Here is a 19,744-nt window from a genome sequence, read left to right as displayed (position 1 = left end):
GAGGAAAAGGACCTAATATGGAAATCAATTCTTAGTTGGAAAACGCAGAATAATTCAGTGATTATTAAGGTTATGGTTATAGATTTAAAGGGAATGTAAAGATTAAAAAAAGGAGGAAGAATTGCATTAACCCCATAGATTAAATTCAGCATCTCTTATTAAAAAGTTGTGAGAAGCTGAGAAGCTACAGAAATCAGAATACTAGAAGTAAAGGGAAGTTTCTTCCCTACCAAGTTCACATGTGAATACTATACTGAGAAGTTTAACTTCTCAGCAAGAGTGAAAACTGTAGGAGAAGAGAATAAAAGCTATGTAGGAGATGGAATAAAAGGGAAAATAAAGTAAGGGTTAGTGAGGAAAGAATTATAGAATAAAGGGAAAAGGTTCACTAAAGAACATTCCTATAAGAAGTTCTATGTCTATGGAATGAAACAGAGACCCTTTTTTAATTTGGGGGTTTATTTGCAAGTTAGGTAATCACTTCACTGAGAAAAGGTTGTATCACTCAGGACTTCACGCCATTCCAGAAATAGGGATATAAATTCTCAGAGACAGACAGGACTCAAGAGTTGTTCGGGAACCTGGTCTTAGCAGTTGAAAGTGGAAAAAAATAGATACATGGACTTCAAGGAATGACAGAGGGTGATTTTCACCACATATGACAATGTTTCCATTCAACAGTAATTCCTTAAATTAGATTTCTATGTGTGAGGGAATGTAATAATATCCATAAATGTCACAGAAATGTGATAGAGTAGAGTTGGTTCTTTGGAAGTTCTCCTTCATGATAGACACAGAGCGAATAAAGAAGGAACAACTAAAGAAAAGTGCAATCCAGGAATTATAAGGAAATTCAGAATAGACAAGAGATTAAAAATAATTAATCAGGAAAAGCAAAGTGTTTTGAAAAGAGTCATAAGAGAAAAATGTAATTTTAAATAAGAGGTTTGAGTGGGATGGTTGGAAAGATTTTTTCCCCCCAAATACACAAATGGGCCAGAAAAGAGACCAAAGGGAAGAATAAGTAAATAAATAAATGAATGAATAAGTGAATTTTGTTATAGTTGTTCAATTGTATCTGATTCTTCATGAACCCATTTGGTGTTTTGTTTTGTTTTGTTTTTTTGGCAAAGACACTAGTTTGCTAGTTCCTTTTTCAGCTCATTTTACAGATAAGGAACTGAGGTAAAAAGAGTTAATTGACTTGCCCACAATCACACAGATAGTATATGTCCAAGGCCTGATTCAAAATCAGGAAGATGAATCTTTCTGACTCTAAGTCTGGCACTCTATCTGTTGCACCACCTAGATGTCAATAAATGAAAGATTGAATAAATGAAGGGATAGATGGGTGGATAAGTAAAAATGTAAATAAATGGACAGAAAAAGAAACTGACAAATAGGAAGTAAATTCAAGAAACAAGGGATAAAATTATTAGAAATTGGAAAGAGAGTCTATCCAAAGTAGTGTACGCAAAACTAATCTGTGGAACAAAGAGCTGGCTTAAAAGATTAAAAGAACAAAAATCAGCACAAGATAAATAAATGAAAAAATACAGACCTAATAGTAATAACTATAAATGTGAATGGTTAAACAACCCAATAAAATGAAGGAGTAGAGTGGATGCTTTTTAATGGGTTACAGAAAACATGCAGAATTTTTTTTTTTTAATGAACCAGAGAATAAATGATCTGCCAATTGAAAAGAAGCAAACCAAGAAAAATCAAAGGTATATTAGAAGTCCAGAATATGGTGCTTTTTTTTTTTTTTAATACTCTGCTTTCTTTGGAGACCAGGTCTTTTTCTAAAAACATAAGCTAAGCAGGATCATGAGATATTCCTAAGAACCATGAGTACCACCAGTTCACTTTCAGGTCTCCACTGATTCTCAACACTTTATACATACCTCCCAAATAAAGGGATACTTTAAAATGCTTTTAATTTGGGGAAATCTGAGAAATCCGTACATGTATTCAACCACTTCTCTCCTCTTGCTCTCACCACCCTCTCACACTCATCTTTTACATGATGCTAGTGCCACTTTTGACATAACTTTGAACCCAAAACATTACAGTATCTATAGGTGAATGAATTCTAGAATACTAAATGTCAGAACTGGAAAAATCAGGATCATGTTTCTAAATTAGAACATAAATATAATAATTTGTATCTCTAGGGCACTTTTAGGTTTTCAAAAGTTTTTGGTCACAATTCTGGGATGATGGTATTAAAAGTATTTTACAGATAAGGAAAATAAGGCAGAGAATTAAGTGATGAACTAAAGCAGAAGAACCAAGTCCAAACCCAGATATTCTGACTAAGGACAGTGTTTTTACACTATATCATTTCAATTATATGAGTAGCATAAACTCTGAAGAAAAAGAAAAAAGACATATGTATAAAAATATTTATAGCAGCTCTTTCATAGTAGCAAAGAACTGGAAATTGAGGGTATTTCCGTCAATTGGGGAATGGCTGAACAAGTTATCAAATATGAAGATGATGAAATGCTATTTGTGACAAAGCAGATGATTCCTGAAAAACCTGGGAAGGCGAATATGAGCTGATGCAAAATGAAGAGAATGAACTAGGAGAAAGAGCACTGTATATAGAAATGGTATGTGGTTATTCTGTTCAATATAATGTTCCATGACAATCCCAAGGGACTCATGATGAAAAATGCTATATACTTCCAGCGAGTGAACTGATGAACACTGAGTGCAGACTGAAATATATTTTCTTTCACTTCATTTTTTTGCTTTTTTTCCTTCCTTAGCATGGCTAATATGGAAATAAGCTTTGAATGACTTCATATGCATAATGGGTATCATAGTTCTTGCTATCTCAATGGGAGGGGGGAGCTGGAGGAAGAGAGATAATTCAAAATTGAAAATAAAAATTAAGTAAATAAAAGTAAAATATCCCCCTCCAAAAAAAAAAAAAAAAAAAAAAGAATAAGTTCAAGGTTCAGATTAAAAACAAACAAAATCCATAGAGCCAAGAAGGCAAATTAAAGGGAAAAGAAAATAGCTGGATTTCATATTCATTGCTTTCAGTGTCTACCCAGAGATGACAAAGCAAAAGGCTTCTAAAAGGCACTTCCTTATAAGGAAGCAACGGCAAATTTTGATTGCAAAGAAGTCTGAACCTAGAAGACAAGTTTCCATAGTGAAAGGGCAGAGAAGCAGAAACACAAATTTTCTGCAAAAGCATTTCCTTATCACACATCACGGCTCACCAATGTATAGAACACTGGGAGCTGGGAAGAATAAGGAACAGCGAGACGATAATACAATCATAGCTTTAGAGTTGAAAGAGACTTTAGAAGCCATCTAGTCCCACCCCCTTAATTTTGACAAATTTGGAAAATAGGGGCAGGAAAAGTAACTTGCCCAAATTCACAAAGGTAGCAAGTGAGATTTGAACCCCTTTCAGACTTCAGGAACAATAACTGAATAGGATAAACTGAGAAGGAATGGTTTCTTTTGAGAGAAAGAAGAAAAAGACAGCTGATGACTGCAAGAAAGAAGGGCGTCAGTAGCATAAATGAAAAACAAGATAGGATCTTGTAAAGCCAAGATCTAGTTTCACCCTGGCCTCAGGCCACAAAAAATTATTAGGCGCTGGCTCCATGGGGGAGGGGAAAGAATCTCCAGGGCTCTCTGTTGAAAAAGGGAAACTCACTATACCTAACCTCTCTTTATTGTTCCATTCTACTCCCATGGTATATGCAAGTCCCCATTTTTTAACTACGCTAACCCTCCCAGATCTTGCTTTCCTTTCCATTTCAGGCTGAAAATTTTGTTCTACATTTTGCTAATATAGCATACCATCCAAATCAGTCTGAAGAATGTTATACAGTGCTGTCCATACTAAGAAATGTCCATCTTAAAGACAAGTTTCTCAGTTCAAGATATAGTTTCCAAAATGAGAAAGCAGACTGGAAAGGCATTTAGATGAATCATTCTATTTTCTGCATCTTTGCAAAAATCCTCTAAACAACCCCTGCTGCTGTTTCAATGCCCAGCTACATAAGACTAACTAATCTACATTACCATATCTGTAAAGGAAAAAGATAAAGATAATCTTTACATTTGGTCCAGTGTAACCATGTGGCAAACGAAGAAAGGAAGTCATCAAGAGATCCTTGGATTTGTCTGAATCCCAGCTCTGCCCTACACCCCAATTTTCCAGTCTTTTTACACATTATACAACTCCCCTTTCTTCCTATTCTACGGTGATGCTCCTTGAAAAAGACACTTCACCCTTTGATTCTAGACATTTTCTCTGGCTGTTCCCAAACCTGGAATGTTCCCCCCTCCTCTTCTCTGTTTCTGGCCTTCCTTCAAACACCAACTAAAATCCCATTTTCTATAGAAAGCTTTTCTCAATCCCCTTTAGTTCTAAGGCTTTTCCTCTGTCGATTATTTCCAGTTTATTCTGTAAATTGCTTATTCGTACCTAGTTGTTAGCATATTGTCTCTCCCACTGATCGAACTTCTTGAGGGCAAGAGTTATCTTTTGCCTTTCTATATATGCCCATAGCTTAATACACACTATCTAGCACATAGTAGATGTTTAATAGCTATTGATTGATTATAATAGATATTCTATTTCCTTCCCTGCCCAGTGACTATGAATTCTGTTTCTTTAATGTCAATCAAGAAACACATATGAGGGGCAGCTAGTTGGTGCAGTGGATAGAGCACCAGTCTTGAAGTCAGGAGGACCTGAGTTCAAATCTAGCTTCAGACACTAAATACTTCTTAACTGTGTGACCTTGGGCAAGTCACTTAACTGAAGGAAGGAAGGAAGGAAGGAAGGAAGGAAGGAAGGAAGGAAGGAAGGAAAGAAGGAAGGAAGGAACACATATGAAGTTCCTACTATGTGCCAGGCACTGTGCTTAATTGTCTCTAGCTAATAAGTAAAAGCAAAGCATTCCATAGTCAAGATATTTTATTTCTTTATCTTTTCCTCCCTCCTCCTCTTCCACAAGTCCCAAAGTTATTAGGAAAAAACCTCCAGGGTAGCTGACACTTGTCAGTAGTAGTACACTACTCTATCTAGAGTTCTCCTCAATCATTACAAATACATCAGTATTAGAACTCTAAAATTAAGAACAGTGTTTTTTAGAGTGGGGAATAGATAGTGAAATTTTTTTCTTTCTACCTTCAACTTAGTTGATATTATCATTGGATATAATCACAAAGAGGCACTGATGTAGTAACACCTAGCATCCCTTTAAAAAGTATGAATTCTCTCCCTCCCTTGCGCTTTCCCCCCTCTCTCTGTCTCTGTCTCCATCTCTCCCCTTCCCTCCTTCAACATTACTGAATAAGTAATGATAGCCATACTGTTCACACTTGCATAGCCTTCCACCCTACCTCCCAATCTTAGAAAGTCAGTACAATTAGTTTGAGTCTGTTGAAGACAGAGGCATCAGTCAAAGAAAAACCTAGCACTTTATTTCATGCAAGGGAAAAGGGGATTTTTCTATTGTTCTACTACTTATTAGACATGGCATGGCCTTCATTTTCCACTTCTACTAGTGGATGGGGCCCCAGAAGGCAAATACTACCTTAGGTTCTAAGGTATTCTATAGATCTGGGGTCCTAACACCACATAACTCATTAGCCCCTCCAGTATGCTTCCCTTTAATAATCAGCTAATAGATAAAATTAGCTTATACAAAGGCATTTTAAAAGTAACTATAAAATATTCTCCCACCCCCATAAACATTTCTCTCTCCATGACTAAGTCAGAAAAGAGGATGTGACTAGATGAATAATGATTGACCAAAACTTCAAATGTCATTTCAATCATACAGTTCAGTCAGTTAGCAGTGAGAAAGGATTCAGCTCTCTGCCTCTTAGAGTGGGGAGGAAGAGATCATCTGCCCTGTCTCCTGGTCCACTGACCATGGAGTCAAACAGTAGAGCTACTCACCCAGAGGGAAGACACCCTATTCAATTGTAAAGGAGTGACTAGGTGTTAACACATTAACACTGTATCATCTCTGATTACACGCTATGGTTACATTTACTCAGATGGGTAGTGTAACAAATCTTTCTCTTCACTACACACACAAATAATGCTTTATAATTTACAAAAGACTTTCCATTTTCTATTTTACACTTCTGGAAGCTTAAGTAGGTTAAGTGACTCACCCATAGTTAGATAGCTATTAAGTGATGGATCCAAGATTAAAATCCTTTATGACTATAAGTGAAGAGCTTGCTTTTAACACATCGTTGCTAGGTGCCTAACTGCACACAGATATACCTTTTATATACATTTTACTCTTCTATATCTGATACTTACCTCCTTGCTTTGAGTTAGCCAAGCAGTTACAACAATGGATTGTTAGTACGCTATTCTTTGTATCTGTAGATACAAAGAGGTATCTTTACCTCAAGCAGCAAGGAACATTTGATTAGAAATCAGAATGCTTGGATTCTGGTCTTGGCTCCACTACTGACTAGCTATGGATTACAAAGTACAGAATGAGTCTCTTCTATGGAAAATGAGTTTCTTCTATGGAAAGCGAAGATTGAACTAGATAATCTATGGGGTCCCTTCTAGTTCCAAGGATCATTGATTTAGAATTGGAAAGAATACAAAGATCATTTAGTTCAGGGGTTCTCAACCTAATATTTTAATAATTATTTCAATATAACTAGTTATCTTTATAATCCAATGTATTTTATTTTATGCATTTAAAAATTTGAGAAGTACAAAGTATTCATTAGGGTTCTAAAGAGGTCTATGACACACAAAAGCATTAAGAATCTAATTTGAACTCTTTGTTTTATAAATGATATTGGGATCCAAAAGTAAAAAATTACATGCTTGATATCATACAGGTGGCAGAACCAGGTACTTGGATTTGAAATTCAGCAATCTTTCATTTGACCATACTGTTCTGGCACTTTGTAATTATAGTGTATACCTCTTTGCAGAGCATAGAGGACATTGTACTCATAGTAACTATTTAATAAATGTTTGTTAATGATGGTTTTCGGCAATTGGAAGGCAGTTTGTTTTTCACTTAGACTTTGTATCACTAGTACCTAACACAGTGTAAGTGCCTAATAAATGCTTTTGGATTGAATTAGATGATAACATATTTACTTCCATCATCCCTCTCCCTCAAGAGTAATGGACACTTTATACTCTTTTCAATAACCAAGTTCTAAGAAGAAACTGTTAACACATTTCTAAGGTTTTTAGTCCCCAACCCAGTCCCAACATTGCACACATATTCAAAGTTGTTAATACACTGGCCTTACTTTCAACAGGGGTTTGGTCAAAAGCTTATGCAGTGATGCATCTACTTTTAACTAAGCCTCAGTCTTTCCCAAGAGAAAGCGTTTTTGCCACCTGTATGACAGGTCTTTTGTCACTAGAAAATCAAGTCTAATAGATGTTGTCAAGGACTATGTCCTGTTCTGAAAAAGAATTCAGTAAAACCTTGCTGTTCAAGATCCAGCCACATAAAATTAAAAGGCTAAGCTAATAGAATATCACCAGTGGAAGAAAACTGCCCCTTCCAACCAGAAATACCCTGACTTCAGTCTTCCGCTAGCAACACCCCATCACCTCCTTTGATAGCAGAATTAAGAGGAACCCAGCACTCCTATAGGGACAAAGTTGAAAATGGGGTAGATACAGGCTGGATTTCCATAGGGCAAAGATGACTTAGTCATAAGAAAAATATCATTCAGCATTTTTGTTCATTTAAAGAAACCAGCAACCTGAAAATGAGAGGGAAGTCCTTTATTCCCTAAAGAATATGGAATCTAAAGCTTGAGAACATGAAAAGAGAAGTAGCCAGTGTGGAAGAAATTGAGAAATAACTGGAGAAGTCCCTAGGAGTATACATATGCTTTCTACAGATATATGAATATATTTCCTGGTTCAGAGGCCAGGTAAGGCACACAAGAAAACACTGCCTGGGACTGCCCACTTCACTTCCACTTTGAACAAGAGGGAAGATATCATATGCTTTTCCTATTGCCTCATTTATTTCCAATCTTCTTATTAACAGCTTCCCAAGATTTTCACATGGGAATACCAGAGCTTAGGAAGAAGCTTAAAAATTCATTTTGTCCTTCCTTCCTGCACTGTGACAAGACTATACCTCACTCTCACAGTTCTCTAAGGCAAACGTCATAAAATCTAATTGGAAGGGACTTCAGAGGTCATATGGTCTCATTTCTTAGCCAATGTAAAATCCATTTTATAGGTTCTTCACTCAGTTTCTCCTCAAATATTTACAGGGATAGGAAGTCCACTACTTTATGACATAGCCTGTTTCACTATTCTGATATGTCTTGGTTTCCATATCCTATATTACTCTGGGCTTCTACAACTGAGATTACACATTTCTCTCCCCTTTTTATTGCACTGAACAATCTTTATAGTTACAAATGTTTTTATTTTCTCTAACCTCTTCCATGCCTCTTCTGTGGCATAGTAAGAATTTTATTTAATCTCTAGCTACTCTCCAACTTCTTCACAATAAACCATTCATATATGTCCTCTTCCTCATCCTTTTCTTCTCCAACCCTGAACTTTAATATTCAGGGTTTCCCAATTACTGGGATTTTTAATTAATGTCAATTTGTGGCAAATTTCCATTGATCCACAACACTTTTATTATCAAAGTTCCTTACTTCTTAAAAAACTTGCACTTTTGCCTTATGTCCTCATTCTCCCACTATTTCCACTTACATCCACCCATTTACACAAGCTTTCTCACTTGCTCCTGGTCTAAGCCCAGCTTCTTAAATTGTGGTTCACAACTCCTTATGGGATCATGTAACTGAATGGGAGGGTCATAAAATAATGATTCATAAGTAAATGTTTGATTTGTATACCTATTTCATATACTTATATATTCAGGATCACATAAAAATTTCTTGGGCAAAAAAGGGTTATGAGAAGAAAAAAGTTTAAGAAGCCTTGGTCTGAGCTACCCCTTAAGTATTGCATCTTGGAGCTATGAAGTTATAGCAGTCTTTGGTAAAGAAATATATGTTTTGCCAAGCCTTCACTATAATTGAAGTTAAGACACACTGCTCTAATTTGTCTCCACTGGTAGACAGCAGTAAATTCACTACTAAGATCCCTTCCTTCAGTGTTTTGTATACAAAACAATTCTGGACCACCACCTATACCAAAACTCAAGGCCCAGATTCTTTCCTACTCACCCTCCAGACTTTTTGGTGGAACATCAGCCACTACGAGCTGGGACTTGAGTTCCAACCTTTTCTGCTGAGGAGAAGGTGGAGCATGTTCCGAATTTTCCACAGGTCGAATAGGTGGGGGTGACGCATCAGCTGTCTTGGTGACCTGGATTTCAACCCGCTTTGGGACAGACTCAGATAGAGGCACAGCAAATGCATCTGGTCTTCGCTGAGGCAGCTCAGGGATCTTTGAAACTGGAACATCCATCCTCCGAAGGGAGGAATCCTGGGGTTTGACTACTGTAATCTCGGTTCTTCTGGGAGTTGGTTCTGGGGTTTTGTGCCCAAGGACCTCAGCTCTTTTGAGGCTGAACCGGGATGGCCCTGTGTTGCTAGAGTTCTCTACCTGCTTAGAGGAGATATCGATAGAGATCTCCGTCCTCCGTGACACAGGCTCACTTTTGGGTCCAGAAAGCTCAATTCTCCTTAGGGAGGGCTTAGGAGACTTCTGGACCGGGGAGTCCACATGGCGGGCAGCTGACTCAGAGTTCTTCACACCAAGGTCCTGAAATTTTTGTGTGGAGCTGGCAACAGTGGTGCGGAGAAGGGGTGTCGGGATCCGCCGTGGTGGTGTAGAGTTGGGTGTCTCGACTTCCTCAACCTCAAAAGATCTCTTCAAGGCTAAAAAAGAAGAGATCAGAAAATGGTTAAGTTGATGGTTACTTGATCCTCACTACAATTGGCACCTCCTGCCAAAATGGCAGATCCTTACTGGAGCATTAGCAAAGAGCACTAGATTGAAATCCTCAAATTTCCTTAGACTAGGACAAGACTTTTTTTCTTCCTTATCAAATCCCAACTTTCTCGCTTCCAAAGAGAGAAACACTCTTATCACCAAGCATAGAGTCATAGACCAAATGATGACAATAACAATCCTCTCAAGCTTGCAAAGCACTTTATATACATTAGTTCATTTGTTTCTCACAACACTGTGAAATATTATAGCTTTTGTTGTCCTTATTTTAATAGATAAGGATATTGAGGTTCAGAGAGGTAGTTTTCTCAGGGTAACAGCTGGTAAGTATCTTGGTCCTAGATTGGATCACTTCCTGTGATTACTGACAAATAAAATACCTTATTCAACATCTGACTACAGCCTGAAGTCTCTACAGGCTTTTCTTTGGTGGTGTTTATATAGCTATTCCACACAGTGAACCAGCAATCTCCCTTGGGAAACTTTCTGAGTAGTTACTCACTTCTGAGAGGGGGGATGGGGAATAAGGGTAGGCCTGTGAAGGCTCAGCACTCCAAACACACGCACTTGTCAGAGTTTCTGTAACTACTCTCAGCAAAAGAGAACCAGCTGCTTCCATTTAAAACGATCAGAAAAACCATCCACGTGGCAGCTACTCCTATGCTATTTCCCCCACAAAGAAGTGAGCCTTAATGCCAGCTTTGTAGTTTTCCTGGGACTCTAGGACACTGACTTGGGAGTAGGGAGAGACCCATGCCGTTTTTAAAGAATTTCCTCCTCTCCACACCCTATCAAACTTACTTAAGTTCTGTACAAAACAAAACAATGAACGACCATTGCCTATGCCTTTGTCCCCAGTTTAGTCCCCCTCTCAGACCTTCCTGATTTATTGCAAGTCAATTGAGGATGTTGTAGACAATCAGTTGAGATGATATGAGATGGGGATAGTGCCCCAAGTAGGCATGGGGGGAAGATCAAAGGTCTATCCAGCATCATAAAAGGGCAGAGCAGGAGGCCAACAGAGAAAATTCTTCACTCTTTTGGTCCTTTTGGTCAATTCTTAAAACTCTCAATTAACATAAAGAATACTCCTCCCATTTCCTGTTACTCTTCAAAAGTAGGTAAGCTAGAACAGAAGTATAAATGGGCTTCTCCAGAAGCTGTGCAATCGTCTTCCAATTGGTCACACACACACACACACACACACACACACACACACACCCAAGCCACTCTTCACTCCAATCCATTTTTCACTGTTGTCAAAGCGCTCTTCTTAAAGCGCAGGTTTGAACATGTTACTCCTCTACTCAATAATTTCCAAGGGCTCTCCATTACCACCAGGATCAAATAAAAATTTTTCTGTTTGGCTTTTAAAGCTCTTAATAATCTAGCCTTTTCCCATCTTTCCAACTTTACTGCACATTATTGGCTTCTACTTACTTTATGATCCAGTAATACTTGTTCCTCAAGTCATCTCTCAATTCCATGCATTTTCAGTGTCTGTCCCATATGCCTAGAATTTGCTCTTTCCTTACTCTGCTCTCTAGTTTCATTGACTTCTTTCTAGCCTCTTTGAAAATCCCACTTTCTGCAAAAAGCCTTTCCTTCAATACTAGGGTCTTCTCTATAAGATTACCTATAATTTAATCTGTACATATTTTCTATATACATTGTTGTTTTCATGTTGCTTCCCCCATTAGAGGTTAACTCCTTAAAGGCAAGAACTATTTTTGCCTTTCTTTTCATCCCCAGGGCTTAGCACAGTGATGCCATATAGTAAATACTTCATAAATGCTGAATGACTTGGAAGACTTTATGTAGAGAGTTTGGATAATGAGAACTTTCCAAAATCAGATTGATTAGACCAAATGACCTCTGGGGTCCCTCCAAAGTCCAAAATTCTGTAATTATTCTTCTATATAAGCAGTAATTGGTTCTGAAGGTTCTTCACAGTATCATAAAATGCCGGAGACAGAGACTGTCTAGATCAAGGGTCCTCAAACTTTTTAAATAAGGGGCCAGTTCGCTGTCACTCAGACTGTTGGAGGGCCAGACTATAGTAAAAACAAAAATTTTGTTTTGTGGGCCTTTAAATAAAGAAACTTCATAGTCCTGAGTGAGGGGGATAAATGCCCTCAGCTGCTGCCATCTGGCTCATGGGCCGTAGTTTGAGGACCCCTGGTCTAGATAATCTCTTCATTTTGATACAGGCATTGATGAAGATAATTCATTGTGATGAAGATGAGAAAACTGGAGAAAGAAAGAGATTTATTTGCCCAAGATAACAATGGCAAAGCTCCTATTGGAACTGAAACCTCCTGATTTCTAGGTTAATATTCTTTTTTTTTTTAATTTATATAATTTTGTATTTTGGAGTTATTTTGAATTTGACAACATCAAACATAATACTAAGAAAAGGAAAATATGGTGGTAATCCATTACCTTTCTTTTAAAAATTATATAACACATACAACACATAAGTTTCAAAGCTTTTCTTCTTGTTTCCCTCTGAATCTCCTTCTATTCTCTTATGTGCATTTAAAATGCTTTACTGACACTTCCTCATATCACTATTTGTCCCCCTTTCTTTCCAAATTTGTACTCCCTTTAAATTTACGTGGAGGAAAAAAAATCCCTAACAATATAAATGAGTAAACAAAACAAATCTGTACACTGGTCAATCCAAAAAAAGTTTGTCTCATTCAATATTTTGAGTCTATCACTTTTCTGTCAGTTTATCAGTCTGATAACTGCTTTCTCATATTATGATGTTTGGTTTAATCATTATAAAATCAACATTTTAAGTCTTTCAATTTTATTTTTCTTTACAAATTTTGTAATTATAAATTATTGTCATGGTTCTGCACAATTTATTCTTATTTCACACAATCCTTCCAAGGCTTCTCTTCATAATTCATAATTCCAATTCTTATACCTAATGATATTCCATTGGTTTGATAAGCCATAATTTCTTCTATCATTCTCCTGGTGAGTATCCCCAATTGTTACCTAGAATTAATCACTGAATAATTTGCCCAAGCTATCTCAGTCAAATTGAGACCTGTTGAAGACTTTAGCTTAAAAAGGCCAAGGTCTCCCTTTTCATCCAGGACCATCTCCAGTCATCCTGATCTATATCTTGCTACCAGACCCAGATGGCTCTGTAGGAGAAAGTGAGTCAGGTGACCTAACACAGTCTTCCTTTATTTTAATCCAAATCACTTGCATGTCAGAGCATCACCTCCCTGATGTCACTTTCCTCTTTTAGAACAAAGGACAAACAATAACCTCCGAGTACTCAGTTGGTTTTATTTTTCCCCAGTTCTTTGCTAGACCTAAAAGTGTTTTTTGTTTTTTTGTTTTTTTGTTTTTTTGTTATTGTTCATTTAAGCCCAAGTGAATCCATGGACCTTAGCAAGGACCTTTTATCTTCTATCTCTTGATGTCAGTCCAAGTTCATGTTTGTTGTTTCTGTGACACTATCTATCCCTCTCATCCTCAGCCATCCCATTTTTACCTTTGCCTTACATTTTTACTCTTTCCCAACATCAGGGTCTTTTCCAATTAGTCCCACAGACCATATAGGTATTGCTTAAATAATATCCCTTAAAAATATGAAGTAGAGGTGATAAATAGATTTAAGGGATCAGCATTGGTAGAGTCTCCAAAGAATCATGGACAGAGGTTTATAATACTATACAGGAAACAGCAATAAAAAACATGCCAAAGAAAAGGAAAAGCAAGAAAACAAAATGGCTGTTTGATGAGGCTTTACAAATAGTTGAAAAAATCAAATAGAAAGGGAAAGATATATACCACTAAATGCAGAATTCCAGAGAAGAGCAAGAAGAGATAAGGCTTTCTTAAAGGAGTGATGCAAAGAAATGGAAGAAAACAAAAAATGAAAAAGAAATACTTTCAAGAAGATTATAAATGGCAACATTTCATATTAAAAAATGGGCAAGATAAAAGGCCCCCCAAAAATGATACTACAAATATTTCTGTATGCATGTGACCATTCCTTCTTTGACCTCTTTAGGATATATAGCTATTGATAATTTCATTAAGTCAAAGTTTTTTGCATTTCATTAACTCAGGGTATTAGAAGATAAATTTCTTAAGAGCAGAGATTGTCCTGCAATTCTATCTATATCGGGGTCCTCAAAGTAAGGCCCGCGGGCCAGATGCAGCAGCTGAGGACGATTATCCCCCTCACCCAGGGCTATGAAGTTTCTTTATTTAAAGACCCACAAAACAAAGTTTTTGTTTTTACTATAGTCTGGCCCTCCAACAGTCTGAGGACCAATGAACTGGCCCCCTATTTAAAAAGTCTGAGGACCCCTGATCTATATCTTCGGTGCTTAGGATAGCACTTTGTAAATAGTGATAGTAAACACTTTTCTCCCTCCTCCTTTCCTCCTTCCTTCCTTCCTTCTTTTTTGCCCTCCTTCCTTTCTTCCTTCCTAAGTTTCAAATTATTTTCCAGAATGGATATACCAATTCAGTTCCAACAACAATGCATTATTCTTCTTATTTTCCTGAAGTCCTTGCAACTATAGCCATTTTCTTCTTTTGCTATCTTTATCAATCTGATGGGCATAAAGTGGAACTTCACAGGCATTTTGATTTTTATTTATTTTATTAATAATAATCTGAATAATTTTATATGATAGCTTAGATTAAGAAAACCTTTGAGTTTTTATTAAGAGTGGCTGTTATGCTTAAATATTTAAACAGCTTCTTATATATCTGGGACGGAACTTTATCATAAAAACTTACCATAAAGTTGTTGTTTTTAAACTAATTATCTACTTTTTAAACTTTAATTGCGTTGATTTTGTTTATGTAGAAGCTTTTCGTCCTCTAAAACTACTAAAAAAGTACTTTTATGTCCTTTTTATTTTCTATGATCCTCTCTCTCTCTCCTGTTTATCATGAACTCTTTCCCCTTACTCATTATTGGATAAAGTATCTCTTCCTTTGAACCCATAATGTGTTTATGATGTGATCTTTTATATCTAGGTCATATGTTGATTTGTGGTATATTGTAGTATTTTATAACATTTGGCTTATTATATAAGGTATGGGTTTAATTCTTATTTTTGACACAATGCTTTCCAGTTATCCTGGAGTTTTGAGGGGTTTCCTCCTAAGAAGTGAGTCTTTACCCAAATTTGTTTAAATTTACTGAACATTATGGTACTATGTTCATTTGCTTCCATATTGACCAATATTCTATTTTATTATGAAGCTCCTTTCCCTACCTCTTAGGTAATCTGAGTCTTATCTGAAACTTAACTCATAAATCAAGCCATTCTCCAATTGATAAATGGTCAAAGGATATGAACAGACAATTTTCAAAGGAAGAAATTGAAATTATTTCTAGTTATATGAAAGGGTGTTCCAAATCACCATTGATCAGAGAAATGCAAATTAAGACAACTCTGAGATACCACTACACACCTGTCAAATTGGCTAAGATGACAGGAAAAGATAATGATGAATGTTGGAGGGGACACAGGAAAACTGGGACACTGATGCATTGTTGGTGGAGTTGTGAACAAATCCAACCATTCTGGAGAGTAATTTGGAACTATGCTCAAAAAGTTATCAAACTTCACATACCCTTTGATTCAGTAATGTTACACTACTGGGTTCATATCCCAAAGAGATCTTAAGGAAGGGAAAGGGACCTGTATGTGCAAAAACGTTTATGGCAGCCCTTTTTGCAATGGCTAGAAACTGGAAAATGAATGGATGCCCATCGATTGAAGAATGGTTGGGCAAATTGTGGTATATGAATGTTATGGAATATTATTGTTCTGTAAGAAATGACCAGCAGGATGAATCCGGAGAGGACTGGAGAGACTTACATGAACTGATGCTGAGTGAATAGGAGATCATTATACACTTCACCAACAATACTATATGAGGATGTATTCTGATGGAAGTGGATATCTTCGACAAAGAGAAGATCTAATTCAGTTCCAATTGATCAATGATGGACAGAATCAGCTACACCCAGAGAAGAAACACTGGGAAATGAATGTAAACTGTTTGCATTTTTGTTTTTCTTCCTGGGTTATTTTTACCTTCTCAATCCAATTCTTCTTATACAATAAGAGAACTGTACAGATCTGCACACATATATTGTATCTAGAATATACTTTAACATGTTTAACATATGTAAGACTGCCTGCCATCTGAAGGAGGGAATGTAGGGAGGGAAGGGAAAAGTTGGAACAGAAATGAGTGCAAGGGACAATGTTGTAAAAAAAAAAATTACCCATGCATATGTTCTGTCAATAAAAAGCTAAAATTAAACAAAAAAAAAAAAAAACTTAACTCATAAAACACAATCCTACCTGTTGTATCACTCCTCCTGCTCAAAAAGCTTAATATCCTGTTGTCTCTAGGCTAAAATACAAACTCTACCATTAAATATTTAAAGGCCTCTACAGTCTATCTCCAGCCTAATATTCCAAGTTTGTTTTTCACTACCTCCTTTTACACACTCATTGTTCCAAACAAACAGACCTATCCAGGATATTCAATCTCTATGGAATGTTCTTTTGCATGTGCTATCTTTCATGTCTAGAATTCTCTCCCTACTTCTCTTCAATTCTTGGAATCAATCTCTAGCTTCCTTCAAGGCTCACCATAACTAAAATATTCAAGAACTTTCTTAAGTCCTCTGAGTTGTTAGTACATCCTCCTATACCCTGGATTATTTTGCATTTACCTCATATGTATTTTATATTGACTCATCTTATGCTTCTTGTGCACCCAACTGGAAAATAAGTAGATACCCATCAACTGAGGAATGACTGAATAAGGTATGGTATATAAAAGTAATGGAATATTATTCTATTAAAAATGATGAACAGCCTGATTTTAGAAAGACCTGGAAAGATTTACATGAATTGGTGCTGAGTAAAGCAAGTAGAACCAGGAAAACATTGTACACAGCAACAGGAGAATTGTACGATGATCAACTATGACAGACTTGGTTCTTCTCAGTGTTTCAATGATCCAAGGCAATCTCAATAAACTTTGAATAGAAAATGCTATCTGCATCCAGAAAGGGAATATGGAGACTAAATATAGACCAATATATACTATTTTCACCTTTTTTTCCCCATGGTTTTCTCCTTTTGTTATGATTTTTCTCTCCCAACATAATTCACATGGAAATATGCAGAAAGTGAATGTACATGTACAACCAAAAAAAAAGTTTTTACATTTAACTGGTGGAATTTTTTAATTAATTAATTTTAATATTATCTATTAACCATTTATCACGTTAAAAATTGGCTCTACATGTAATTGGAAAAAATAAATCATTTACATTAAAAGGGAGGTTTCTGAGTAATCATGACAGGGAGGTAGTGGTAGAGTTTAGAAATGGCACTAGGGAGCCAAGATTATGCCTACTCCCCATGCAGTAACTGTATGTTGAGGGCATAAGAGAAAATGCAACCAGTGCTGAAGAAGGTGGCCAGGGACACAGTGTCATTCTGGGTCTAAAGTGGAGTTACTGATTATAAAAGGGGAAGTCCAGAGGATTCAAAGAATGGAGGCAGGCAAGTTTAATAAATACCAGTTATCAGCAGCATCACATGGATTTTAACAGAAGAACAAGGAGCTTAAAATTACAAATTTTTTTCTTTTTTAAAATAGTACTTGTTTTCCCAAATACATGTAAAGATAGTTTTCATCAATTGTTTCTGTAAAACTTGATGTTCTAAATTTTTCTTCCTTCTTCATCTCCCCCTTCCCCAAGACAGCAAGCAATCTGATATACATTAAACATGTGCAATCCAAAAGATACTTCAAAAATCATCAGGCTAACACTCCCATCTAACAGAGAAAACTGAGCCCCAGAGAAGGGAAGCAACCTGCCTCAAGAAAGTTATGAACTATTTCTCTGGCTAGATCATGGTATTGATGAGACTACCCACAACAACACCCTGACCAGCTCAATGATGCATGTCATCAGTCAAAAGAGAAATAAGGCAAGAAATCTTGTAATACAGCAAGAAGTATGGAAATTTAAGGCAGAACCCTAAATTAAAATCCTAACTCTGATATCTTTCTAGCCTTGTTATAAACAACTCTCCTTCCCCTACTCTGTAGTCCAGTCAAACAGATTTCTCTACTATTCCTTACTTATTACACTCCATCTGTCACTTCTATACCTTTACATTGGCAGCTTCCCATTCCTGCCTCAAGAGTTCCCACTTTCCTTCAAAATTCAATTTTCAAGAATCATCTTCTATAAGAAGGCTTTCCAGATTCCTCCAACTACTTGTTTCTTTCTCCCTCAGCATTTCCCCCCAAATCACTGCTGTTCAGTTCTATCCAACTCTTCCTGACCCCATATACCATAGCACCTAAATGCTGTCCATGTAGTTTTCTTGTTTTTACCATTTCCTTCTCCAGCTCATTTTAGAGAAGAGGAAACTTTGAAGCAAATATCGTTAAGTGACTTGCCCAGAGTTACACAACTCTAGATCACACAACTCTAGAGTCTGAGATCAAATCTGAACTTAGGTCTTCCTAATTCCACATAGAGTACTAGACCTTAGCTTAAAAAGGTCAAGGTCTCCCATTGCATTTAGAGTTGTCTCCAGTTAGTTATCCTGATCTATATCTGATAACTAGACCCAGATGGCTCTAGAGGAGAAAGTGAAACAAGTGACCTTACACAGCCCTCCCTCACTTAAATCTAATTCACTTGCATATCATGGTTTCACCTCCCTGATATCATCTTTAAGAATGAAGGACAAACAACAACAACAACAACACCCCAAAAGTTATCTTGGATTTATTTTATATCATTTTATTAATACTTTAAGGTACATGTCAATCCCTCTCATTAAAATGAAAACTCACTGAGAATGGGAACCAATTCATTTTTATTTTTTATCCCCAGTATTGTCTCTCTTTAGACACAACATGAAAATCAAAGTATAAACAAAATTATGCAAAATAAATCCAAGATAAACTTTGGGTGAAGGATAATAAGAGAGAAAGGAACTAGCAGCTGGGAAAATCAGGAAAGGTTTCCTATGGAAAGCAGATCTTGAGGTGAGTTTGAGAAAATAGAGGACTCCTAAGAGGCAATGTTTAGTACATTGTGTATACCATGTCACTGGTCCTCTTTGAGAACAAAGGATCCTCGCCACCAACAACAAAATGTTTTTAATTCATTATTTTAGATAAGTCACTTCCCTTCTCTAGATCTCAGTTTCCTCATTTATAAAATGAGAAGATTGAAGGGGTCGCTAGATGGTTCAATGGATACAGCAACAATCCTGGAGGACCTGAGTTCAAATCTGACCTCAGACACTTACTATCTGTTTGACCCTAGGCAAATCATTTAATCCTGATTTCCTCTTTTTTAAAAGATGAGGTGAGACTAGATGACCTCTAAAGTCATTTAAAATTCTAAATCTTTGACCTCATGAGCCAAAGGTCCTCTAAATGAAAACCCAATACAATATCCTTCCACAGGATCATTCAATTGAAAATAGAACATCCAACAGAAAATCCCAGTGTCCAGAGATGTTCTAAACAAGTGAGAAAGTAGAATATGATACTGTTCAAGGAGATATTGTGTGAGACTTACAGAGACCATTGAGAGGGAAGGAAGGGAGAGAGGAAGGGAGGGAGGGAGGAAAAAAAAAGGAGAGAGAAGGGAGGGAGGGAAAAGGGAAGGAGGGAAGAAGGAAAGGAGGAAGGGAGGGAGGAGAGAGGAAGGAAGGAAGGAAGGAAGGAAGGAAGGAAGGAAGGAAGGAA

At 36.8% G+C, this 19,744-nt stretch overlaps 1 protein-coding gene across 2 annotated transcripts in view; it reads right to left on the bottom strand.

Moving 5' to 3' along the window:
* SEPTIN9 (septin 9) overlaps positions 1–19,744 on the bottom strand; it is a 277,162-nt gene that overhangs the window by 130,779 nt on the left and 126,639 nt on the right. For both annotated transcript variants that reach the window (XM_012548651.2, XM_003768675.4), the window contains exon 2: positions 9,214–9,870. In XM_012548651.2, coding sequence (XP_012404105.1) covers positions 9,214–9,870 — 657 coding nt within the window. The remainder of the gene's footprint in view (positions 1–9,213; positions 9,871–19,744) is intronic.

Source organism: Sarcophilus harrisii, chromosome 4, assembly GCF_902635505.1.
Source record: "Sarcophilus harrisii chromosome 4, mSarHar1.11, whole genome shotgun sequence".
In the NCBI taxonomy this organism is placed as follows: domain Eukaryota; kingdom Metazoa; phylum Chordata; class Mammalia; order Dasyuromorphia; family Dasyuridae; genus Sarcophilus; species Sarcophilus harrisii.
Note: the sequence above shows the minus strand (reverse complement) of the source record. Positions and strands in the feature narration are given on the sequence as shown.